Source organism: Anastrepha ludens, chromosome 6, assembly GCF_028408465.1.
Source record: "Anastrepha ludens isolate Willacy chromosome 6, idAnaLude1.1, whole genome shotgun sequence".
Taxonomy (NCBI): Eukaryota; Metazoa; Arthropoda; class Insecta; order Diptera; family Tephritidae; genus Anastrepha; species Anastrepha ludens.
Window position 1 is genome coordinate 33,439,611 of NC_071502.1, and position 26,637 is coordinate 33,466,247.

The 26,637-nt window shown below is 35.9% G+C and overlaps 1 protein-coding gene across 5 annotated transcripts; it reads left to right on the forward strand.

Annotated features, from left to right (window-relative positions):
- Positions 1–1,853: 1,853 nt before the first annotated feature.
- On the forward strand, positions 1,854–26,637 carry LOC128868937 (zinc finger protein 835). Of its 5 annotated transcripts, none has more exons than XM_054111569.1 (13): positions 1,854–2,695; positions 7,587–7,720; positions 7,838–7,920; positions 8,003–8,230; positions 12,204–12,364; positions 12,438–12,540; positions 12,606–12,930; positions 13,008–13,172; positions 13,229–13,355; positions 15,526–15,692; positions 15,785–15,927; positions 16,006–16,697; positions 25,756–26,637. In XM_054111569.1, exons 1-12 carry the CDS (start codon positions 2,570–2,572, stop codon positions 16,446–16,448), a joined length of 2,205 nt encoding a protein of 734 aa, XP_053967544.1. In that variant the 5' UTR covers positions 1,854–2,569; the 3' UTR covers positions 16,449–16,697; positions 25,756–26,637. The 5 variants fall into 5 exon arrangements, with proteins under 5 accessions (XP_053967544.1, XP_053967543.1, XP_053967542.1 ...); XM_054111568.1 differs by having other exon boundaries at positions 1,855–2,073; positions 2,349–2,695; positions 15,785–16,697; XM_054111567.1 differs by having other exon boundaries at positions 1,855–2,695; positions 15,785–16,697; positions 25,736–26,637.

Consider the following 26,637-nt stretch of genomic DNA (forward strand, 5'->3'; position numbering starts at 1 on the left):
TAAGACTTAGTATTAGTAAAAATATTTATTCGGAAAGGAGCTGCAGGTGATTTCCGGGAGGTTTTGCTGTGACCACTATATCTCTGAACTGGATCCTCTGAAATTAAGCACCCAAACAGAAAAAAAGAGCTGACAAATGAAAACTTGTTTTGGGGTTTGTAATGTGTTTGGTTCGAGTCGTAATTTTTTAAGCTCTATCAATGTGAGTTATTCTGTTACTTTTGAAATAGCCTGTCTGAAGAATCAATCCTATGACTTAATATGGTACGCAAATGCTGTACTCTATCGGTGATTGTCAACTTAAGAGACTTTACAACTTAAGCGATACAAAGCCTAAGTGTGAGATTTTATCACCAAGTCGAAGCTTGTACGGTACGGGAAGTTGAAAATGTTTAGTAAGATTTTGTAGATTTTCGAAAAACAAAAATGTTTGATTTTTTCTAATATTCCAACTTTTTCTTGAGAAAGCAGGTAAAATCACTTGTCACTCACTTATCTAATATCGCACCATTAACCTGTTAAGCGATTAGCTGAACGATTATGATAACGATTATTAGGAAATTCAGTGTTCATGCTTACTTTATAATGTCAAAATAACAGGGAAATTTTGGTTTTTTTCTTAACCTTAAATTTCATAGCAAATGCAATTTTCCTTTATTTTAAGTTTTTATTAGAAAACCAATTTTAATTTGCTCATCACTATCTTTTTTAATATTTTCAATCATTTTTTAATAATTATACGAATAATTATATTTAGGACATGCGTATATGTGACGATTTCAGAGCGAAAGAAACCCTGTCTAATGGAATTGAACAAATATTTCTCTAAGTGTGTTCATGTAACAGTGTGTATAAACATTTAAATTTCAGCGCTAAGTAAGTCTAGACATTTAGATGAATACCGCTATAATAATGAGAATTGATTAAATTTGATCTGAAAAGATTTCAATTGGTTCCATTTTTGGTAGTGAATTTCTTAGCCGAGTGTTGTTACCGAAATCGGCCGGGAACTGCACTTTTCTGCTTAAATAATGATTGACAGTTTAGAGAAAGAGAAAAAGAGGTGGTGTTGTTGTTGTTGTTGTAGCGTACATACGACTATACGTGGAATGAAGCTGAAGCGACAGTCATTAGCCGGATATAAGTCCGGGTCGTTCCGGTTACGTAGAACTGACTGTCGTGGAAACGTATATATAATTTGAAACTAAGAAAAATAGTAAAATCAACTGCTGTACTACTGCTACTTTATTTTCTTGACATCTCGACTCTAAATTTTTGATGAATGGTCAATTTCAATAGGATTGCCAATCGAGACAGGAAATTGAATGAAAGCAAAATGACGCTCACATTAACAATATCTTTAATAATTTTAGTTTCCTAAACTGCGCACTTTCCTTCTTTACACAAATCGAGTCACCTAGAATCTCGGCGTGCTTCTTTCTTCGACATCCCATAAATCAAACTATGCTTTTAAACAATCAGGAGTGCGATCCCAACGTACTGGCTCACTTGACGACATTTTTGAAATTACGTTGACTTACATGGCAACGCCCTCACATAAAATATTGTTAACGTATTTCATCAAATTTGCCAGTTGTTTTACAATTAATAATTGCGTGTTGAGATTTTGAATTACGTGCTTGACTTCAGGCCTTTTATTACACCACGCAAGGTGTTGTAAGCAATTTACCATAGCACATGCAACCCTACATGGTGCTGAATGTCTGCGTGAAAGCCCGCCACCTGTCTGTGAAATTTAAACCGTCACATTCGATGTGTCTGCCAAATTGTTTTTTGGCTTTTACGCTCTTGATTTGTAATTAAAAAATTTGATTTGTGTTAGTAAAAATATTAAATAAATTGTAAACTCAATACTATATTTTAGTAACCTTTAAATTATTTTCATAAAAGACTACAGGCTGCTGAATTAGTCGCGTTTGTGCTGAATGAAAATCGCCAACACGAAGCAAGACGAAAAACGAGTACGAGGAGCTCTTATTCCAAATAGCAATTTCAAAATGGCGTCAGTGATTTTTGGTGGAATTTTGATGTCTGTTTAGTGAGATTTACGCGGTAATTGCCTTGGCAAAAAATTAAAAATTGTGAAGAAGAAAAATTCGAAAGTGACAAACACAATTGATAAAAGGAAATAGATTACGGCAAGCAGATGTGCCTTTGAATTTTCCAGTAGTGATAATTCGCGTAAAAATGGCGCATGTATCAAAGCAAGCGATATAACTTTCTTTTTTCACAAGTGTTCAATTTATGTTGGAGTTTAGTTTATGCTCATCTAGTGAAAAGACTTCCGACGCGTTATTGAATGTTTAAACTTGCACTCCTTATTGCAGTGTGTGACAAGTGGCAAGTGGTACAGTCCGAACGAGGTGGAACGCGGCATATATCGCCTTTTATTGCCAGCGTGGGAACATACGGAAAATTTATAAATTGTGTGTTAATTACTGAAGAATTATAACAACGTCGCAAAAGACGAGTGTTGAAATTGCTTATGATAAAGTTGATAAAGTGAAAAAGGCGGCTAAATCAAAATCAAATAATTATTATCGCCAAAATGTGTGCAGCGCACAGTAACCCACAGCAGGGCTTCGGCTACACTTGGGGCTTCGCAGACAATACCCGTACGGAGTCCGTGTTGGAAATTCCGGCAAATATAAATTACACAGTCAGCAGCGAGTCCGTAAGTGAGCAGAAAGAATTAAATTTTTAAGATATGATTTGTTTATTTCCTTTACTGATTCGTGCAACGCCAAATAGCATCGAGACGCGTTTTTGCCTCGCTACCACCAATGTAATGTTTTCAAAACCCCACTGTCTCAATTGGTGTCTGTATAGGAGCCCACCTTAACTCTCGCCCCCCAATTTCTCATATTCATGCATACTCGTACACCGTAGTGCGTGTACCTTTTGACAGAAGTGCATATATGTACATATAACTATACATCCAATATGTATGTACGTATATAAGTTGCACATGTGTGTACCTTGTGTGCCTATACGTAAAGATGATTGTGTGCGACTATACGTATACGATGTTTTATGTAACGCCACCATTGTCGTTATCGGCTACGGTCACACTTTGTCACATGCATGAGTAGTGGCGACCGATTGGACATTGGCATTTGTATTGTATTCAAAATGAGTTTGTTTCATTTGATAATGAATGAGACAGTGAATTGAAGAATAAATTATGAATCTATAAATATACATATTCTCTCATATATTATTTTATGGTTTGAATCGTATACTTATTTTAAAATGGCGACTACATAAATTCGCCTCGTTTTAGGCAAATAGTATGGGACATTGGCGAAGGCGAAAATTTGAACGCAGAGTTGCATTATTCCGTCGTAACTTTACTGCAAACGGAAGCGAATAGCAGAAGTCTCTACTGTTCGTGAATTTACTTGTACTGGATTCCATTCAATGTTGTTGTGTAGTAGCTAAATTTATGCGGTGGCAAAAAAGGCAACACTGAATATAGATATCAATGACGAGTACACACACCGCCGCATGTTTCGTGCTGAATACACACAATGAAACGCATGGTTGGATGTGTTGTGTATTTTGTATTGTCGAGTTTTTGGCGCAAAAATATACTGTCAAAAGTCCAACTGTGGCAAAGATACACGTTCTCTAGTGTGGCTTTGTGTGTGTAAAAGGAGATTTGTATTTGTTTGTTTACATTTTTCTGTTGTAAGTTGGTTTGATTATCATGTTTGATTTGTAAGCTTTTGCTATTGTTGTAAAGTTCATAACACTGTTATGCCTTGTAGCACCAGAGTTCATTTCTATTTACAATGTGCAGGTGTAATAATATATTTTTAATAATAGCAGTCTAGGACTTTAGGAGTAAATTAACGTAATAGGTAAATAACCGCCAAAAATTATCATTTCAATGAATTAAAAAACATGTAATTCAACTTTTAATGGTAATGTGTAAATACTTTTTTTTTTTATTTTACCAATGGGAAGATGTTCTTAAGCAATTTGTATAATCTTCTTATAGCCTTGCACTATAGATCGTGAGGTTAAAGTGCAAACCTCAGATAAATCTAATCTAGCCTTGCACTAGACAGTCGTTGTTACGACAGTTGTCTCTGTGTTAGCAGAACGACCGGATTATGTTTTTTTCATACAATGAAGTTTATTTTAATATTAAGAACGGATTCTTGCGAAATATTTGAGTGATTATTTTAGTTATAGCAGCGACACGCACAGCGAGTTAACCCTACGTTGGATACTCGGGTCTTGCCAGAATGGGTTTTTCGACTTTGGACGTTAATTTAACTTATTCTAGCTAACCACTTAAGGTTCCAGGTAGCTTCCTAAAACTTAATTTTCTATCGATTTATAGATATAACCTTTTAAAAAGGATCATCGAACAGGACGAAAAAAAGCCAGACCCGGGTGCCTAACCGAAGGTTGTAGAAAAGGTGTCCAACGCGGGGTTAACAAGAGATAGGAATAATTTTAAGAGTCCGTTTTGACAAACGGGTTTTGCTATGAAGGTTTAAAACTGTAAACTCCGGTTGATATAAGAAAATGTAGCAGCTTAAATAATTCTAAAAATCGTTGTGTCACTACTGTAAGCGTAACTACTAAATATGTTTTTGTTTAAAATGTCTTTAATAAATAAATAAATATCCGGACATGGGTTGTCACTCTATTAGCATTCCCCAAGCTTTAAGAAGAATATTTTGTGCTGTTGCAGCAACATTTGTTTACAACCGTTTTTTCGCAATTTCGCTACTTATTCAGAATATACTGGGACACACCAAACGTATGCCCAATATGTGAAGAAGTCCGTTCCGCACAATACTAACCACCTCTACACAAGTCAACTCACCCCAACGAATCCAAATCAGTTCTCTTCGACCTGACCCCGTCGAAACGGTACGATTCTCGGCCTCGTCGTAACATTGACAGACGACGGCGTTAATCCGGGTTACCGGTGCAGTTAGTTGATTGAAATTTTAGTGTGACTGACAGTTCTTACAAGGATTAGTGAACAGCTGATTTTTTATTGGATAGTTTTGTGATAAAAGATGGATCGCAGGCAACAAATATGGGTATTAGCTGTCCTGATGCTTAAAAAAAAATTAAAAAAAAAAAAATAAATTTCATTTTTCAAACTGCTCCGATTTAATGCTGCTCCGAAAATTAAAGTTCTTTAGAACTTGTTAGTGCAAACTAGGATTACATTCAATCTTTCTTGTTCTTATTAAAAGTTTGATTATTTTTCATTCACAATAGATATTAACTAATATTTTTCGGCAGCGTTGCCATCAAAACTTCATCTAATCTGCTTAAATTATGAGAATTAAGTCTAGTAATTTCCGGAGATAATTACAAAGTGAGTTGTTAGTCCAGATTAACTCTACCGTCTGTCTAGGTAATAAGATAAACTTGGCGACAATACTTAATGATTCACCATCCTAAGTAGGATTCAGGATACTACGATACGAACGTTCTACGAGTAAAAATACCCAATTCATGTTCCCTCTACATTGTTCGGAAATAGTAGGGAGCGTTATTGGTGTTGTAACTGCATAAACTTTCCATAAATGTTTGGGGAATACTGTTGGAGTGACAGTCCTTGGGCGGATATAAATCCGGTTAGTTTCGGTAATGTAGTGCCGACTGTCGTGGGAACGTAGGGAAGGGCATTTTTATTCTTGGTTAACAGTATTATGCCCTTTAGTAATCTAGGGCACTGTGAACCTAAACTAGGTCCGTGTGAAGCCTAAGTACTAAAGGAATAAAGCTTCTGTTGCTTCGTCATTTTATTTATTTATTTTATTTTTATTTGTTTATTTTATATATTTTTTTTATTCTGGGCCAAGCTTGCTTTATACTCTCCTAACTGTATCGAGATTTAGATTAGATTTATTGGAGGTTTGCACTTCGACCTCATGGTCTTTTGTGCCCTATACTCATCACAGTACCTCATCCGGACCCAGTTGCCTTATTCATCTGGCTTTACTTTTTGTTCAGTTTGTCTTGGGTACTGAGTTTTTCTTTATTTATTACGTGTAACATACCAAATTAATACTTCTGCAGATGCTAAATGCTTAAATTTTTTCTAAAAAATTCTAATCTGTTTTAAAAATATTTTTTGTGTATAAAAGTATCGTATTACTGATGCTCCCGGAATGAGCGAGATTACGATCAGCACAGTATCTGTATCGATTGGCGGCCTGAGAAGGCGAGAACCGCAAGAACGGATGGAAAGGTTTAGTTTCCTTGGCAAATCATAATCAAATAAAGTCTTTATTTCCCCCCCTCTGGATTTGACTGATTATCATAGGTTTGAAATTTCCTTCACTGTATTGTCCCCGCAGTCTTATTTATATATTGGCGATTTGAACACCATCAAATAGAAATGAACTTAAAAAGCTTTCTAGGAGCTGTCATAATAGATTTGTAGTTCGTTTTTGTTATATTTTTGGTTTTCAGTTTTGCTCAAGACATTTTTTCCGTTTAAAGTTGCAATTAGTGGCGTCGTAGCCATTACGTCATAGCCGTAACCGTAACCATAGCCGCAACATAAGAGCATATAGCGATTAGCCATGCCGTAACCATAACAACTGATATTGAAGTAGAATTAATGACAACATTTGCATTTTGTCATAAAAACACTGATAATTTTCCACTAAGTCAATTCATTTCGCGTCGTTCATTTCTAACATTCAAATTTTTATCGCAAATATCAAAACAAATGTAAAGGATTTCACAGCTGCTTACGGTTATCGGGGAAAATCAAAATTCAATAGATATATAGGGCTACGGTTATGGTGCGGCACCTATATTCGTTCACAGTGATGCCCATATGTTTGATCAGAACAGCTGATTGCTATGGTAACGGTTATGGATATGGTACGGCATCACTAATTGCAGCTCAAATTCTATTAGATCAAACTCGCATCTAAGCACTCAGGCAGATTGTAGATCGCCTGTTCCGGTATGTATTACTACGAAAAAGTTACGGAAAGTACACCCACCAAGGCTCCAAAATCATGAATTGCTTTCAACTTGTTGAATTACTTCCTGATGTTGTAGAATCTATCCTTTTTAAAACAAGGGCAGAAATAACTAATGAAATTATAATTGAATTAGACTGGATTCCAAATATATATGCACCATGTTGTTGTTGCAACAGCAAACACTTTTCTCATATTACTACGGGGAGTGCTGCTGGAGTGACAAACCTTGGAACGATATATGCACCACCATTTCCGTTTCTAAAGCGTAGGTACGACTGTCGTGAAAAATATGATTTCATAGGTGTTTGTTGAAAGTTTTGCATTTAATGTTTCCGTAAACAAAAATCTCATGGCAAAGAACTGGCAGCGTAGAGCTCGGTATTGAGTTCCACATCCGATTTTGAAACGGGGCCAAGCTCGTGCTTTTATTTGAAGAATCACCAAGGAAAATAACAACTAGATTGTAGGATTATTTTTCTAATTGTAACACCACTAAACAAATGCAAATTTCTAAATCTTCGAATACAATTTTTAATATGAACTTCTACTGAGTATCTATTAATAAAAATCAAATTTACTTTGCAGATGCCATATTTATTATCTACAGATGGGTCATTAACTGTGCAGAAGGATGTAAAAGGTGGACTGGCGGCCCAGAAAGGGGGTGTTGTTCGTCGAATGTTTGTCGTGAATGAACCATTTGCACCAGGAGCACAACGGTAAGATAACTGTTCCGATACGCTCAATTTATTGCTAGCATACGTATTTGATTTATAAATTAAAAAATGGAATATTGCTATAAATAACATTGAGATTGTTTTTTTCTTCTATTTCAGAGTCATAACTGCAGGTACTACTACACCATCGGTGGTGAAGAAACAAGACCAACAAGTGCTCAGTATTAACTGCGACAAAAATTGTAAGCATCCAAGTCCATGCACACCAATCGAGTATATTTAATAGTGTTTCAAAACAAAACAAACTATTTGCTTTTGATTTAGACCTACTTGTAGATCAATCAGATCAGTCACACTCTCTGACTAATGGTATCGTCGACACGAAGTCACAAACCATACTAACGACAACAGCTGGCGCTAAAACGCATTTCAGTCCCATCGGGCCGATCCATCTCACTGCAGAGGAATGCAACGAGATATTAATGAAACGAGCGCTTGCCGCATCTCAACAGACTCACACGATCACTACTCCAGACGGACATGGGACGACAAGTAAGACTGCAAAAAATTCAAAGAAATTCTAAACTCCCTCGTCCGTACCTTTAAACATCGTGTGACGATCTACTACTATTTCTACTAATGTTGTTTAGGCATTTAAAGATACATTAAGAGTGAAGACATTACAAATGCTAACATATGTACGGATCGTCAAGGTCGTTAGTTCAGAAGATTGTTTTTGAATTCCTAGTTAGGAAGCATTTAATACTCACATTTCATTTTATTTTTATACAAAAATGTATTGACATTCGTTGTCATCGTAAACTGCATTACAATTTTTGCGCTAAAATGTGATTGGTTTTACAATTTTCGAAAAAAACGCACCACTTTAAAGAAAAATATTCGTTTTATAGTTGTTTGCTTTCCAGTAAAGCTTGCAATATCGCCATTAAAACTCAAATTTAAAAATTAAAGAAAAAAAAATTATTCCAAAAGTTTGTGTTCAATTTTTAAATTTACTTTTTTATTCCCTTAATTTCTCATCGCTTAGGAAAATTAAATTATACATATGTTGGTGTTAATGTGGCTTGGTGTTGGTGCATAAGGTTTTTGTGTGTTTACGTATAAATTATTCTAGTATTTTATTTCAAAAACCCATTCGTAAATTTTTGTCTTTTCACTTTAGTTCAATGCGTTAATTTATTTCATTTTGATTTCATTATTATTACTATTATTATTTTTATTGTTATTGTATTATTATTGTTATTAGTATGTATTTATGCACAGGTATGCCCTTGAACTAGTTTTTGGAAAGCATAAACCAAACATGCCTTTTAGAGCATCTCTGATTAGATGACGAAAACATTCCTTCCTGAGGAGTTGTGAATGAAATTTTGAGAAATAAGAACTTGTGATCTATCCCCTATGTGCGGATGTTTTCCAAATTACTATATTCAAGATAAAAATAGGCAACCATTGTCTTTATGATAGGTGAATAGATATAATTTCATTTATAAATTTCGGGACTAAAGATTGAACACGAAATAACTAGTTGATTTTGTTTACTCGTCACTTGCGTAAAACTAACTAACTAACTGTAAATAAAAAATTAGTACAACACATATTCATAGTGTTTGTTGTCATTATTAATTGACGTATTCACTTTTCGTAACTTCTGCGTATTCTTCAAAATGTGTACGGTTAAGTGTGAGCTTTTGGAGAAAATTGTACGCAAAAAGCAAGGAAATGGTGATTTATCGCACAATGGCATAGCAAAAACTTAAATAGTGCGGAAGGTAGGGTAACTTATGTGTTAAAAAAGTTCAATAAAACCTTGTCGGTGGAAAGAAGACATGAAAGTGGAAAAAAGGGATTTGTGTCACAGTCAATAATGGTGTCATTATTTCGAAAAAACTTAACCTTTCACTTCGAGATGCTGCAAAACAGGTACATATGTATGTATGTCGAAAAGTTACGTCCAAGAAGTGCGCAGAAGTAAAGGTTTACGATCATATAAAAAGATTGTAGCACCCAATCGAAATGATGAACGAAATAAGAGTGATAAAACACGTGCGCGCAAATTATACAGTCAAGATAATCATAAATATGGCTGTGTTGTTATGGACGATGAAATACACGTCAAAATAGACCTTAAGCAGATTCGGGGCGCTGAGTTTTATACTGCAATGAAGAGAAAAGTCCCAGGGGGCATTAAGCTAAAAATTTTGGACAAGTTCCCTAAAAACTATTTGATTTGGCAAACCATCTGGAAGTGTGGTATGAAAATCATTTATAAAACAAAATACAGACTCAGTTCTGTTCTGTTCCGATTTAGCATCGTGCCATTATAGTCGTCATGCTATGAACTGGTATGAAAATCACGAGGTAAATAGTGTTCAAAAGAACCACAATCCACCAAACTGTCCACAATTGCGACCCATTGGCAAATATTGGTGAATTGGTAAATAAAAAATGCTAAAAACGAAAAAAAGAAATTAAAAATGAGCATCAGTTTAAACTGAATTGGCAGAGAGCAGAAGATACCTTAACAAAAACTGATGTCCATCGCCTAATGAAGAAATCAAATATAAATTGGGCCATTTTGTGTACAGGAAAGTGAATTGGTACAAAACTTTAATTTGAAAATATACTCAAGGAGTGTACCCTGCAGTGGTACACATATAGCTCGAAGGCATAGGCGCTGGGATCTACGGCGTATGCCATTTGCCGTATGTGCAGAGATAAACTTAAACATGAATTTCCGAAATGAGCGAATTGTCCTTCTCAGCGACTGTCAGGCGGCACTCATGGCCTTATCGTTCTGTGAGATCAAGTTCTCACTGGTACCTGAGCGTATCATGAAACTGAACCTACTAGGAATGCATAATCGCCTCCGGCTAATTTGTGTCCCAGGACACAGGGGTATAACTGGGAAAGAAATGGCGGAAGCAAAAGAGGCTGCTGCCTCGTCTTTAACTATCAAAGCTTAGGAGTGAAGAGCTAGGGTTTAGGGAGGTTTGCTGGCAAAAAACTATGGGCATACGTGAGGCGAAATCCTTACTAGGAGGGTACAACCAAAAGAGGTTTAATAAATTCACAACCCTCCCCGAGAATAAACTGGGAATACTCACGGGCATTTTCACAGGCCACTGCAGACTGCGTAATCATCTGCACATGATCGGGACTTGGCCTTCGGACTCGTGTCGTTTCTGCGACCAAACTCAGGAGACTCCAATGCACCTTCTTCTTGAATGTAGCGCTATAGCGCGTAGTAGGTTGAAACATCTCGGCCAACTGCAGACAGAAGAAGGGCACATACGCTCAATCCAACTCAGCCCTATCCTGAGATTAATAAGGGAATTGGGTCTAATTGAGGTACTGTCTTGAGTAGAGGGCACAAAAGGCAATTAGGTCGAAGTGCAAACCTCAAATTATCTATCTATGTATTTATGAGTTTTTGTTAAACATAGTACGCTTAATAAAGAAGAAAATAAAATTTGATGTTATAACGATTTTCGCCCGACCAATATTTTTCGTGTCCATTCTTTACGTAAAATGCTTATTGTAAAGAGAACTCGCTAACAATTTTAAATATAATAATTGATAATAAAACAGTTAAGAATTCAAACCAATGGGGGCCTAAATTTTCGCGCAAGGTTATCTGTATTACCACAAATGCATCTATTTTCATGTGTTTCCAAATAGGAAGTTTTTTATGAGTGGGGGGTTGATAGGCGCTATGTTGTTTTTTTTTCAATTAAGGTTAGTTATTTTTTGCCAGTGTTCATTTTCACCATAAAAATTAGTGCGGCATACAAAATTACCTGAATTATGTTTAATGTATCCCCTTTAAGATGAAAATTTTAGCGAGCATTCATAACCATTCGGGTATTTGTTACAATTTACTATAAAGTAATAAATTTTAGGCTGGGTTCGTCTACTCATTAAATCATAATAATTCCTACCAATTTCAATTTATGTATCAACGATTAGCTTTTGCGATTGCTTTAAACTTCAGGAAAACTTAAATAATATCCAATAAACCCTAGAGGTCTAAGTGAGATCTTTTTACAGATCAGCCAGCACTACATAACCTAAATAGTATTCCATATCAAATATTTTACGATCATCGCTCACATCAAAGTTATTAATAAGAATTATGTTTTATTCTAATTTTTTAATAACAAATTTATGTTCAGATTATTTATAAATATCAGTTCGTCTATGGCAAATGTTTACTATTTTGTGTAAAAACAAATTTGTGGTATGCAAACATCTCAGCAACACATTAAAATGTATTCGATCAGTTAAAAGCTGGACTTTTAATAACAAAAATGCGGACGTCCGAATCGGTTTTTGCAATTGGGTTACTACTGAGCCATCAAACACGATACTAAGACTAACACAAATAAAATCATGACATTAACTTTTATGTTTGAAAAACTAACTGTTAAAATGTATAAGGTATTAATTTCTACTCGTGCTTATTTTTTCTGATCTTTTTCTCTCGATTTGAATGCACTCTCAGGTGACATTTTGCCGGGCATTTCAGTACAAGTTCAAAAAGTTATACAAGGCTTAGAAGAAACAGAAGATTCGCAAGGAGATGCGCCCAATTTAAAGTTAGAGCCTGGCACATTAGAACTTTCTCCCAAAACAGAGCTGCAGGATAATATGAACTATAACGAGGTAAATATGAACTGATTCTGATGAGTTCATTCGGAACGCGGAATACAAAATCTGATTTTTTTTAATTTGTCAGAGTGATGCCACAGTAAAGAAGGAGCGCCCATACAGTTGCGATGAATGCGGCAAATCGTTTCTGCTGAAACATCATTTAACGACACATGCGAGGGTACATACAGGTAAACCAACTTTTAAGAACTAAATTTATGTACAATGTTGTTATTGCAAAAACGTTTTGTTGCAGGTGAACGGCCGCATGTGTGTGTGCATTGCAGCAAGAGCTTTGCTCATAAGCACTGCCTCAACACGCATCTGCTTTTGCATTCAACTGATCGACCCTTTCAATGCACCGAATGCAAGAAAAGTTTTACTTTGAAACACCACCTCTTGACACATTCACGTGTTCATAGTCGTGATCGGCCATTTGTATGCCCTGAATGTGGGCGCACGTTCCCTTTGAAGCGGCATTTAGTAACACATAGCAAATTTCATGCCGGCGAACGACCATACGTTTGTGAAGAATGCGGCGAAAGTTTTGCTCAGGAGAATCACTTAATAATGCATTCACGGTAAGTGCGCAGAGAATCCAAATCCACAAATCACTGAAAAGTATGGGGTTTATATTGACCGAAATTGCGATTTTCAGTTTTCATGGATCCTTGAATCCGTTTGTATGTCCGGATTGTGGTGCTACGTTTCCACGCAAATTCCAGTTGGTGAATCATGGTCGTATACACGGTAAGGTACCACACTCTTGTGCTTTGTGTGGCAAAGAGTTCTTGCAAAAGCGTACCCTGGTATCGCACATGAGGTAATTTGAAAATAAGTTTTTCCTAAATGAATAATCTAATGGTTGTAACATTACAGGATTCATACTGGCGACCAGCCATATCCTTGCATTAGTTGTGGGGAAGGATTTATGTCAAAAGCCGAGCTCAATCAGCATGTACGCAATACGCACGGAGGCGTTAATCCAAACTCTTCGAACACTGCGGTAAGACTAGAAACTATTCATAAACTTATAGTTATGCATTTCTGAATGTTAGATAATAGTGTAATAATAATATTATGAAAGAAAGTGGACACATTTATTTCAGCATTGATTGGATTTTATGATGAATTAATTGTCAATTATCTGTATTTCACTTGAAACGTGAGGCCCTGTGTCCCACCAGAGTGACAGAAATTAAGAAGAAGAAAATAATGATTGCTGATTTAGTATTGGAAAATAAACATATGTATTGATTCAGGCAAAACCGTCTTAATTTCATGTGCCCAAGGCAGAAACAATACTAAAGCCAAAGGAGTGGTGTCATTATTTTGAAAGAAACCTTGTCTTTCACTTCGAGATGCTGCAAGAGAGGTCCATATGTTGAAAGGTTATGTCCAAAAAGTGCACAAAAGTGAAGGTTTACGATCATGTAAAAATATTGTAGCACCCAATCGAAATGATGAACGAAATAAGAGTGATAAAACATGTGCACGAAAATTATACAGTCAAGATTCTCATAAATATGAGTGGTTGGTTATGGAAGCATTTGACAAGAAATTGCACAAAGGACTATTAAATACAATTAGCCAATGACTACCTTCAAACTCAAGAATGATAGATTACCAAGTTTGGCCTTCTGCTACGGTCGAAAACTAAGTTGTGAGGGTAACTTCGACGGGTCTGATATTCGCAAAAGTACTTAACGAGCATATTGAAGGGAACGAATAAAAATACAAACTTTTTACATTTACGCTGAAGCAAAACACATGCTCAGCTGTTGTTTTAAATAGCGTAACCGTTTCGCATGATAATATCGTCATGCACCTTGTATACAGACAGACGTCTTACCTGGTAAAGATAAATTCTCCCCACAGAAGTACAAATAAATTGGAAAACCTCTGACTTAACACTTGGGCTGAAAAGTCCCGGACCTAACAAAAAGAACATGTTTTGGCATTTTTTGGTCAAAATTAGCTTTGCTCATCAACGTAACTTCCATCAAGCACAACGCAATCATACCAGTGCCGCTCTAACTTTTCAACACTACTTCTGTGGAACGATTTTTCATTTGCCAAAAGATAGACCTCAGGTTTAGCGATAACCTCTTCATTCGAGCGAAATTTCTTATCGGCGACCATTTTTTTTAATTCTGCGAACAGTCAGTAGTCGCTGGTAGCCATCTATGTGTTATCAAGTGTAGAACGAAGAGATGTCCCCGCGTAAGGTGCAGATATGTAGATAAAAGCCTATTCAATGGGCTAACAACCATTTAACACGTTCCCTGTCCGCTGAGCCACATATGGTTCAGTAAACGTGCGCCTGATAAGCACTGTACGTTCCTGAGCCATATGTGCGTCACGGGGTATATGAACCACATGTGTTTCATGAACGTGCAGAAGCAAAAATGTCCCTCTACGCTCATGGACCATATGTGTTTCAGATAGAAATACCCTACATCCGTTTTTTTGTTTTTTAATTGTTATTATTACTAAAGCTATCCTATGACTACAAAAAAACAAATTATTCAAAAAACCCTGTTGGACTTGTCGGTCAATTTTGCATTTTTGTATTGGGACAGGGAACGTGTTAAATTAGATTTTTAAAACTTTACAGTTGAGCTGAAAGTTTACTCAAACGATGCAGTAAATAATTTATTGCATTTATAAAAACAAAACAAAATCATTTGAACTGGCTGGCTTAAAACACTTTTTTCCCGTAATTTAGGGCATAAATGGTACAAATCAGAGCAAAATTTCGCAAATTCAATCTCTTTCAAACACTGATAATATAGAATGACACATCAAGGCAAACGCCACATCTCATGTCAGCCGGTTCTATGTTGCCGGAATGGCTCGGGTTTTGCCCTACCAAGGGCTGCCGCCCCAGTAAACTAGCTCTGTTTAGTGTACCGAGCTCGGCTAAACACCCAAAAAGGGTGTAAGCGCCATTATGTTATTTTAAAACTTTTCACTTGTTTTCAAAATTGGAAAGGATGCGTTATAAAATTAGATGATAAATATCAGGAAACGGAATTGGTATTTACTTCTGATCCCTCATAGTTAAAATTGTATTTTACATTTTAGTTTGCTTGAATGAAGTCTGTCGTATACATACGTTTCGGAAATTGTTTTTGCGTTTGTTTTAAAATGACTTGTTTCGTTTTGCTTTTCAGATACATTCTTCGCAGCAGCAGCATCATACGCAACAACAGCAGCAGCCACAGCAACAGACACAAGCGCCACATTCACAAACCATTACTGTTGTCGGTAATTCAGCGAACCCGGCATTATTAACCGTAGCAGGCAATGATAATGTTGCTCGTCCCCAATATGGATGTCGGTATGTATGATTTGCCAATGTTGTGAATGATGAAAATGTACTCAATTTTAATATTGCAATGTACCAATTAGAATGTTTCCCGTTTTTTGTAGTGAATGTGGAAGTGCCTTTAATAGCAGAGAAGCGTTAGCGCTTCACTTGCGATTGCACACGGGTGACAAGAGCCTTATGACTGATTTGTGCGCTTTAACCGCGGCATTGCCTGGTCACTTCCTCAACACTGGCCTTAATCCAGGTACAGCCACTGTGGTGGCCACCAATCCAAATATAGTGGCTCAAAACACTGTACCAGTGCAGATAATTTCATCAACAGGTCAAGTTATGACCCAAACAACACTAGTGCAGGCCGCTGCCGCAACACATCCCCAGGGTGTTGTTACCAGTGTACCTGGCGTGATGCACCACCAGCAGCCGCAACAACAGTTGACAAACACAGCGCCACAGCAACATCATCCACAACAGCAGCAGCCAACGCCGCCCAAACCAAAGTCACACTTTTGCGCCAGTTGCGGCAAAGGTTTCGCGGCTAAGCATGGACTCATGCAGCATAATCGCCGACATCCCAATGGTGGTTGCACCGTGCGCACACATGTCTGCGAGTGTGGCAAGGCATTCTTCCAGAAGAATCATTTGATGTTACATCAGCGCCAACATTTGGAAACGAAGCCTCCATCTGCTGTAGCGCAACAACAGCAGCAGCAGCAGCAACAACAACAGCAACAACAACAACAGCAGCAACAACAACAGGTGCGTTGATTGCATTGCTAAAAACAAAAAACAAAACAAAAAAAATGCTGCTCAGCGCTGTGTAGCACGCAAATACCCGCAAAACAGCAAACCTGCAAAATACGCAAGTCGGCTTTGCAACGCTTCCATTATAATTTTTTACAAGAGCTCGCGCGTGACGTTACGCTGAGTCACATAACCAACGCTTAACATCAAGCCAGAATCCTCATATCAAACAACCGCAAAATAAAACTGCAAATGCAAAATACTAACATAATGGTAAGAAAGTCAAGAAATAGCAATAGTAATAGATTTAGTTATAGATGGTATACATACCTACTTACGTACACAATTATAAAGAGCACATTTCAAAAGATAACAAAATATTACAACAAAAAAAACAAAATCAATTTAATACGTAAAACACTCGGAAATTGGCGAAAATCTAGGCTGGAATGAATGGAATTCGGTATCGAAAACTGGGTTTCCAGCCATATTGCGAGTTTTTGGGCTGCAAAATTGAACCTAAGGCGTTTCTATGCACAATTTCCTAATACTTGTGCGGTGGATAATGAAAAAGTTGAAAAAAAATATTTTGTACATTTTACTAGTGATAATGCAATACAAGTTCATTTTTAAATATTTTTGCACACTTTCTTTCATGCAGGTAAAATACAGACTTACTGTGCTTACCCAAACATTAAATTGTAATATCTTATGGCGCCATCGAAAACTTTATTTAAGCTTTATTACCTACAATAATTTGAATTAATATTTGAAAGGGGCCAACAAACTATTTGTAAATTTTTGTTACATGGCTGTATATCTGAAATCACCACAACATCACAACGCCATTTTTGCCATTTTTCAGTTTTTAAACGCTTATTTTTGTGTTGAGGAAATTTAGTTTTGTATTTTTTTTTTTTTTTTAATTTTTTAATTTTTTTATGTAAGTGAAATCTAGGGTTGATTAATTTATTTTATTCTGCCAAGTTTATATCGAAGTCGAATTAGGGTGTTAAAAATTAAAAAAATTTTCGCTTTTTATACAAAAATAAAAAATTAAGTTTTTTTTTTAAATACAAAAGTTCAGTTGAACGGCAGTATTTCACTAACTCAATATTTAAAAATATATACACATATGGTCATTAAAATAGGTACACCCCAAGGGTTCTTCAGAAAATGCAAATTTTTATAAATTTTTGTAATTGTGTGTGGTTTTTATTTCATAGATTAATACAGGGTGGCTGATGAATTTTGCTACATTAAGAAACTCAAATAACTTTTTTTTAGTGTATGGAATTCATTTATTTTTTTTTTCAAGTTGAAGGTCATTAAATTTTATTAAATGTAGCTTAACTAGTTTTAAAAATAATTGAATTTAAATGCCCCCATGCTCGTTGACACAAGTGCCTCATCATAGTAAAAAGTTGTTCATTGCTGCCTTGAGAGTTGCGACAGGAATAGCCGCAATTGTTGCCCGAATGGATTGTTTTAGTTCATCCAAATTTGTTGGCTTTGTTTTATAAACTTCTTGTTTACATAAAACCCACAAGAAAAAGTCAGGTGCAGTAAGGTCAGGCGACCTGGGGGGCCAACGAAATTCGGAGTTTCTTGAAATCAGTTTATTGGGAAATTTTCGTCGCAACTCTGTCATAACAGTCTGGGCTATGTGAGACGTTGCCCCATCTTGTTGAAACCACACAGAGTTGAAAGGAATTCTCTTTCGGCGTAGTTCTGGATAGAAAAATTCTTTCAGCATTTTCAAATAACGGTCTCCAGTAACCGTAACTGTGTGACCATTTTCTTCAAAAAAATAAGGCCCGACAATACAGCGTGAAGAAACCGCACACCACACTGTCACGCGAAGAGGATGCAATTCCGTCTCGTGGAGTATCTGTGGGTTAGAAGTACTCCATATTCGACAATTTTGTTTGTTCACGTTGCCGTTTAAATCGAAATGGGCCTCATCAGACATGAAAAGGCAGTTTAACATGTTTTGGTCTTCTTCCACCATTTGCAGGATCTTCTGGCAAAATTCCAAGCGAATCGGCAAGTCTGCTGCATTCAGTTTGTTAACCATTTGAATTTTGTAGGGAAATGAGTCTAAATCTTTGTGCATTATTGTTTGCAAAGACTGTCGGCTGACACCAAGTTGAGCAGATAAGCTTCTTGTTGAAACCCTTGGATTGCTTTGTATAGCTGCAGCTACAGCAGCGATCGTTTCCTCCGTCCGAACTGGTGGGTTTCGATGATAAGGCCTTCTTGCGACTGTTCCTTGCTCAGCAAAATTATTCACCAGTCTCATTATGGTCCATCTGCTCGGGGGATCGCCGCCAAACATCCGCCTGTACTCTCTCTGTACCAAAACTACGGACTCCAGTGCGTGATAGCGGCGGACTATCCAAATTCTTGTTTGCATGTCCCAGTTATCCATTTTAATAAATTTTAAAGATCAATCTGCAAATTAAAACAAAAATGGAACAGATAACTTAAAAAGAAAAAAAGTTATTCAATTTTTTTTTGGTAGCGGCTTTCATCAGCCACCCTGTATAACAATTCAAGGGTATTTTAAAATTGGAACTACTGACAATAGGAACAAAAAGGTGATGTTTATGTGGCTATTAAAATAGGTAGGAAATAGATGCAGTGTGAGCTCTGTGATTTTATTAAGAATGCTGTTTAAGTGATCGAAGTTTAATCAATAATCTCTGTGTCGACCATTAATGTTATTTTTGTATTCGATTTGGCATAGAATTGATAATCCTACGGCAGGTTTCTGTGGGAATACTATAGTTCTTTAATTGTATGCCATAAATCATTCTTATTTTTGAATGTTCTCTTCCCGATTCGCTTCTTTAAATCTCCCCAAAGGTTTTCAACGGGGTTTATATCGGGTGACTGGCTTGGCCAATCCATAACTTTAACATTATTTCGTAAAAACTATTCCCGCATTAACACTGAGTAGTGTTTTGGGTAATTATCTTGTATAAGAAGCCAGCGAAGTGGCATATTTTCTTCAGCAAATAGTAGCATCACTTCTTGAATTATGTCATCGCAAACAAATTTACCCATTTTATTGATTATGAAATGAATAGGTCCTCCATATCAATAAGAGCATCCCCAAACCATTATGTTGCCGCCATCGTGCTTGATTGTTTGTTTGTTTCGTGAAATGCGGTGAGAACTCTTGTCCTTTAGAACATCTGGCATTTAGTCCAGCATAATTTCCAAATAATTTTTTTTGTTTAATCGCACCACATACCATTTTTTCATACCCTCTGCTCCACAACATGACTTGAGTTCTTGAGCCAAACTTTTCTTCTTCCTTAAATTTGCTAGTTTCCACAGCGGAACTTTGCGATCTTTTCTGCGTAGTAGGTTCATGTTGTACAATCGACGCCGTACAGTTCTTGTTGATACTACGTTCTTGATTTCAGCTGCAATGGCCTTCGATGCCTTAAAAGGTTCCCTGTTGGCAAGCGTCACAATTAAATTATCTGTAGTGTAAATCATTTTTTGTTTTGTCCCCTCGCCGTTCTGTGAATTTTCTGGGCTTTATAACAAAATTTGTGGACCGTCCAAGTGACTCAGCGATAATTTTCTGTATTTTCGAAATTTGATTTTTGTTTTCGATTTTTTTAATTGTTTTTCGAATTTTTGTTTTGTTTTCGAATGTGTTTTGTTTTTGTTTCCAAATTTTTTGTTTGTTGTTCGAGTTTTTTTTCTAATTATTATTTTTGTTTGTTTTTCGAATTCGTTTTGTTTTGTTTTTCGAATTGTTTTGTTTTTTTGTTTTTCGATTTGTTTTGTTTTTTTTTGTTTTTCGAATCGTTTGTTTTTTGTTTTTCGAATTGTTTTTTTTTGTTCTTCGAAATTTTTTTTTTTTGCTTTTTCGAGTTATTTTTTTTCTAATTATTATTGTTTTTGTCCCCGAAGAGATGCCCCTCGTAAGATACAGATATGTGGATAAAAGCCTATTAAATGGGCTAACAACCATTTAAATTAGATTTTAAAAACTTTACAGTTGGGTTAAAAGTTTACTCAAACGATTCAGTAAATAATTTATTGTATTTATAAAAACAAAACAAAATCATTTGAACTGGCTGCCTTAAAACACCTTTTTCCCGTAATTTAGGGCATAAATGGTACAAATCAGAGCAAAATTCCGCAAATTCAATATCTTTCAAACACTTCAAGACAGACGCCACATCTCATGTCAGCCGGTTCTACGCTACCGGAATGACTCGGGTTTTGCCCTACCAAGGGCTGTCGCCCCAGTAAACTAGTCCTGTTTAGTGTTATTATTTTTATTATAATTATATATATATATATGTTAAGTTATTTTTTTTTTTTTAATTGTGTTTTTTTTTTTGTTTTTCGAATTGTTTTTTTTGTTTTTAGAATTTGTTTTTGGTTTCTCGAATTATTATTTTTTTTCTTCTAATTGTTTTTTTTTTTTTTTGTTTTTCGAATTTTTTTTCGAAGATTGACAAAAAATCTCCGCTCCTCAACTGTGCAATGCTGCGCACGACCCATCTCTGAAGGAAATTCATATTAATTACTAGTTATTACATGAAATATCTAATTCGCTACTTTTTTGTATTTTTAATTTCGCTACATTCACTAATTTTCACTTAATTACTTACAACGCAAAAGCTATCCACAAATTATCTATTTCTGGCCACGCGAAATTACACTTTATGAAAATAACGGCATCTATGTAACCAAATGCAACTTAATCTAACGGGTCTTATAAATTCACAACGAAGCAGTGATGCCTTTTGTAAAGGAAGCGAAATTTCAATAATAGCTTTTAATTTTTCCGAGCGGCACAAGGAAATCGATAGATAAGGGCAGCGTACTGATTTTAATGGGCATGTGTGTATATCGCAATTGATGTTAGATAAGTATTGGACACTATTCGATACACGACATTTTTATGGCACCGTAACACAATAAATTAAGTGAAAAGTTCAAGTTTCCAAATGTTTTCATTGAATAATGAATTGGAGATATAAGCGGTGCACATTCTAAAATAATCAAAAAAATTCTAAAATAATCAATAATAAAAAAGTATTTAATTAAATTTTAAATTTAATTGACCAACAAACATTTGGGTGCCAACACTTCTTCCCATCTTTTGACTTCAAGGGTAAAGGTGGCAAACTACTTTTTCACAAGCGAAATTCATTAATAATCCACTAAAATATTTAATATTTGTTTTCGTTTCTAAAGTTCTGAATGGTAGGCATATTAGTTATTATAAAAAATCTTGTTTGCACCGCACGACAATAGAAGTGGAATAATTTGAACACAAATTTAACAGGTCAAAGTAAAACTTGCCAAATTCAAATACTTATGTACGGACCCATAAAATACATATTTGAACGAGGATGTCGTACAAATAAGAGCAGCATACTTTTGTACACAAGAGAAGATGGAAAAGTAGGGATCGTCAAATTTCAAAGTGCACACATAGATATTACATACATACAATTGTATATCAAAAACCAAAAAATAAGTTTATTTGATATACGCATACATTTCTATAAATAATAATTCAGTTGATATTTACAATTAGAAATTTTGAAATGTTTGTACTCGTCTTTCTGAGGTAGAAGAGTTTTAGAAAAAGCTGTGCGTGGCATATCTGTGCAACATTCCAACGCCGGCAGAATAAATAAATGCGTTTGTTGTATGCAAAATACTTTTTCATTGCTCACTTAGCCGCTTCGTGCTCTCCCACACAATTCAGATATAATAAAGGAAGCTAAGACCTCCATTTGATTCTTTCGGCACGGAAGAAGTTTGTATTGAGGAACTTAAGTATTAACTGCGGGTTTTGTTTTTCTAGAGAAGACTACTGTTTAATTGCCCACTCAGTCTGAAGTAGCATTTGTTACACAAGTCTGACGTTGCAACATTTATTGCTGATTCGTAAGTAAATAAACTCGTTCACTTTTTCAAAATTTAAATTGTTAAAAGGAGGAATTACCTGCCGTGTCTTGGAGAATTACCTGCCATGGGGCGACCGCTAATGGAAGGAACTTTTTCTATCATGCCCGAAGATTCGAACCTCGGCACTTCCGAATGGTAGTCACGCACCAATCCATTCGGTTGCGGCGGCCGCCTTCGTTTTCGCCTTAGACTGAAGCTTTTACTTTATTGTACCAAAATTTAATGGGGTATAAAACTGCATGCCCGAAATTATTCTAGAAATTCTGATTAAAAAGTGAAATTTTACTGAAATTTTTTCGAATTGCACAAAGTTTTAAACTTGGATTTATATGGGTTTTGTAGGAGAATGAACTATATTTTTATAAAAAAAAACTTAAAATTAAGTAAGAAAAAAAAAAATATTGTCAATAAGGCCTAGTGATATAGTTATTTAACGCGTGTATATGTAAATAATATTGAGATTTTGGCTTTCGGAAGTAGAACAAATAATGCATCAGAGATGATAATAAGAAATAATAATCAAAATTTTATTATTATTTTTTAGATATTTTTTTAGTTAATTTTATTTGATTTTCTTGGTATACGTTCAAAAATTGTTCTTTATTCCTAAGCAAAAATGTAAACCAAAAATTATTAGTTACTCGTACGGTACGCACATACAGTGACTCGCACGTCCAAGCGGATATATGCAACATCGACTTTGAGGCCATTCAAACATAATACAAACTTTTAAAAAGGAATGCACATAAAACTTCAAATTAAAGGAAATACTTTCTACTTTATTCTTGTCAAAGCGAATCTAGTGCTACCACCTTTAATGAATACGCCTTGATTCTTGTAAACAAACAAGTAACAATAAATCAATTCACAGAGAAAAATTAAAAAAAAAAAAAATCAAAACATACAAAATTCGTTCCCCAAAAGTAACGGTACTTCCGATTGTTGTGATATTACGTTTTTCTATTCTCTTTTGAACATCAATAGCTATAGATCAGTCTTTGAGACAGTATCAGCATAAATTTGGCGCCCTAACCAACTCATATTTCTGTTGAAATTCGAAAGCTAATTATTCAGTTGCGAGAAGACATAAAAACAATAAAAAAATGTTCAGATATTGTTAAAAGGAGTACTTTCAAAGGTTCACGATATCAAAAAGTTTGAGAAGGAGAAGAGGTTAAATAATATTAGTGGGCATCGTCAAGGAAAGAGACGTACACAAGCCGAGGAGTGGTTTATGCGACGAATTGTCCCTTTACTGGAAAGCATACAAAATATATTAGGCAAGAAAAAGGAGGGAAGAAGGTTTCCCCAGAAAGTATTCGTCGAACCCTCAGAAGTTTCGATTTATGTAGATGGTAGAGCACCCGTAAGGGAAACATACACATCCGAAAAGAATAGAAAAAAGGCTAGAATATGCAAAATCCCATTTTAATAAGCTTAATGAGTTTTGGGAAAGAGTGAGTGCGAAAAATTTTTATCTAGCAGTCATTCTAATGCATATTTTGCACACATTCCATGTTTTTTTCCACTGACGAAAGCGAATGCAACTTGCAAGGATCTGATGGGCGCCGTTTTGTATGGCGACGTCCTAACCGAGCTCATTTGCCAAAACGTACCAGAGGAACACTTAAGCATGGTGGTGGATGCTTGCTACCCACGCTGCTTTTCGAAGTTAGTCGGTGAATGTAAGACAAAACTGAATAGTGTTGCAAAACACAACAAAGTTAGTCTTATTTGGGTGCCTGGACATTGTTGTATCAGGTCAGTCCATAAGTTCGTGCGTCCATAAGTTCGTGGTTTTAAAATGAATAAAGAAGATGTTTAAAGTATTTATTAATCAATAATATATTTTCATTCATTATTTACAATGTCTTCCCAACGTTTAGGCAAATTTTTAATTCCCTGCTCAAAAAATCGTTTGTCTTTGGAGCCAAAATACGCTTCGATATCCCTTTTAATAGCTTCTTTTGAGGAGTAGTTCTTGTTACTCATATGAGATTGAAGTCCACGGAAAAGGTGATAATCACAAGGTGCAATTGGTGGATACGGCATTAGCTCCCATCCGGACTCGTTCAGCTTGCCTAATGTTTGCCTTGCGGTATGAGGTCTTGCATTGTCGTGGTGAAACAAAACTTTGCGTATATTCAATACTGGTCATATCCATCCAAATAGACAGGAGAATCTTCTTGGGTTGAAGCCCATCTCTAGGGGCCGGTTCTTCTGGTGTTTCATCTTTATCTAACCATTGGCGTTTGTGAATAGGATTATTGTAAAGGACCCATTTTTCATCACCAGTAACGATACGGTTCAAAAAACTTTCATTTTCCAGTCGTTGCAGCAGCTGAGAACACACATTCACTCTCTGCTGAAGGTTGGCGACGGAAAGTCTATGCGGAACCCATTTTCCCCAGCTTTGAAACCTTTCCCAACTGAACCAGGTGCCTGTGAACTGTTCCATGTGATGAATTTAACCTCTGAGCTATCATATCGACTGTCAAATTTGGCTCAGCTTCCATGACGTCGAGCAAGGCGTCGGAGTTAAAGACTTCAGGACGACCAGCGCGCGGGGCATCCTCCACGTCACAGTTACCATTTCGGAATTTTGAAAACCACTTTTGCGCAGTTTTTACACTTACGGTATCCTCTCCGTGATGAAGGCTCTGCGAGTATGCCACTAGGCCCTGAACCCTTTCTAGGTGTCAATTCCGCATCGATTCAACTATGGATTGACGACTTCATGAGGTCTACCCATAGAAGACGACGTTTTGATTATTGTTACTTTTTTGTTTACAAGAATAAAGTAGAAAGTCTTTTCTTTAATTTGATGGTCTACGTGTATTAATTCAAAATTTTGTATTATGATCAAGGCGGTATCGGTAAGTCAGCTGATTTGTTTTTTTTTCTCTTGTTTTTTTTTTTTTTGTTTTTTTTTTTTTGCTTTGTGTTTTGCCTTGCCCATATGGCTGTCAGCCCAGAATGAAACAAGGCGTATTCATTCTCTGTTTTCTACTTTGCCAATACTTTGCTTTGACAATTAAACGTAGAAAACATTGTTGTTGTTGGTCTAATGCCACCACCTGTAGTGAATGCACCTTCTTTACTATGATTCAATGGTTTGAAAGTCGACGTTGCATACATCCGCTTAGGCGGGTGAGTCACTGTACATATCTGGAACAAGTTGATTATTGTGAACAAGTAGAAGCAGCTAATTGATTAAACCGAAACGCATACTTGGCGCCCACTTGAGCCATAGACCGCAAATGAACTACTACTTTTAAACTCTTTATTTATTTATTTATATCGATTTATATCCATTATGCAGTTATGTGTTTAATTTGAATTCAAAATAGAAACAGTTTTTCTTTTTTCCACTTAGGATTTAACACAACTACAGCACAGCCGTGCTCGCAAACAGCAACAACCACAATCGGCTATGTTGATTGGCAACCATCAGGCGGTGCATCTGCAAGTGCTGCAAGGTACCAATGCGGCTCAAGTAATCAAATACGAAATTAATATACCGCAGGATAATCACAGTTGTTGAGCAATTAATTGATGGGGTAGAATCGTTCAATATTTCACACTAACACAACTAAAAAGGACAAACGCGCATACACGTGAATGGCGCCTGGGATAAATAAAGCGGGGGCTCATTTGTACGGTCCTTGGTACTGTGCTTGTTTTCATTTGTTTAAGTTTATTACCTTTTTGTAGTCTTTAAGCTTTATTGTTTGGCTCTTTTTTGTGTGCACACATTTTGCACTTGCAGTAAGAATTACTTATTGTTTCTATTTGTGTAAATAATTTGTTCACTACAACATAACTATAAAAATTGTAGTTTTTAAGTCCTCAAGACAACATTTAATTAACAACAAATTTGTTTTATTAAGTGAATCATAGCGCAGAGATGTAATTAGTATATTTTTTTTGAATTGCGTGGCAATTGGTTTTGGTAAATTCATTCGTAGCTGGTCCTGAGTTGTACACATTAAGTCATGCACGTGCAGGGGTCTTCAGTTTGCGTTAATCATGTTCCGAGTTCCCTTACTCGTCACCTTTGCCCTTCACATATATACATCCATACACAAAATATATATGTATACCGATAAGAGTGCTTAGATTGTAAATCAGAAAAGAATTTCACCTTCATGCCGACATTTTATTATAAATTGAAATGTCTGATTAATACTTAGTATATACAGTGCATATGTATGTAAATATCTATACGATTACATGCAAGAAAAAAAAAACAAAAACA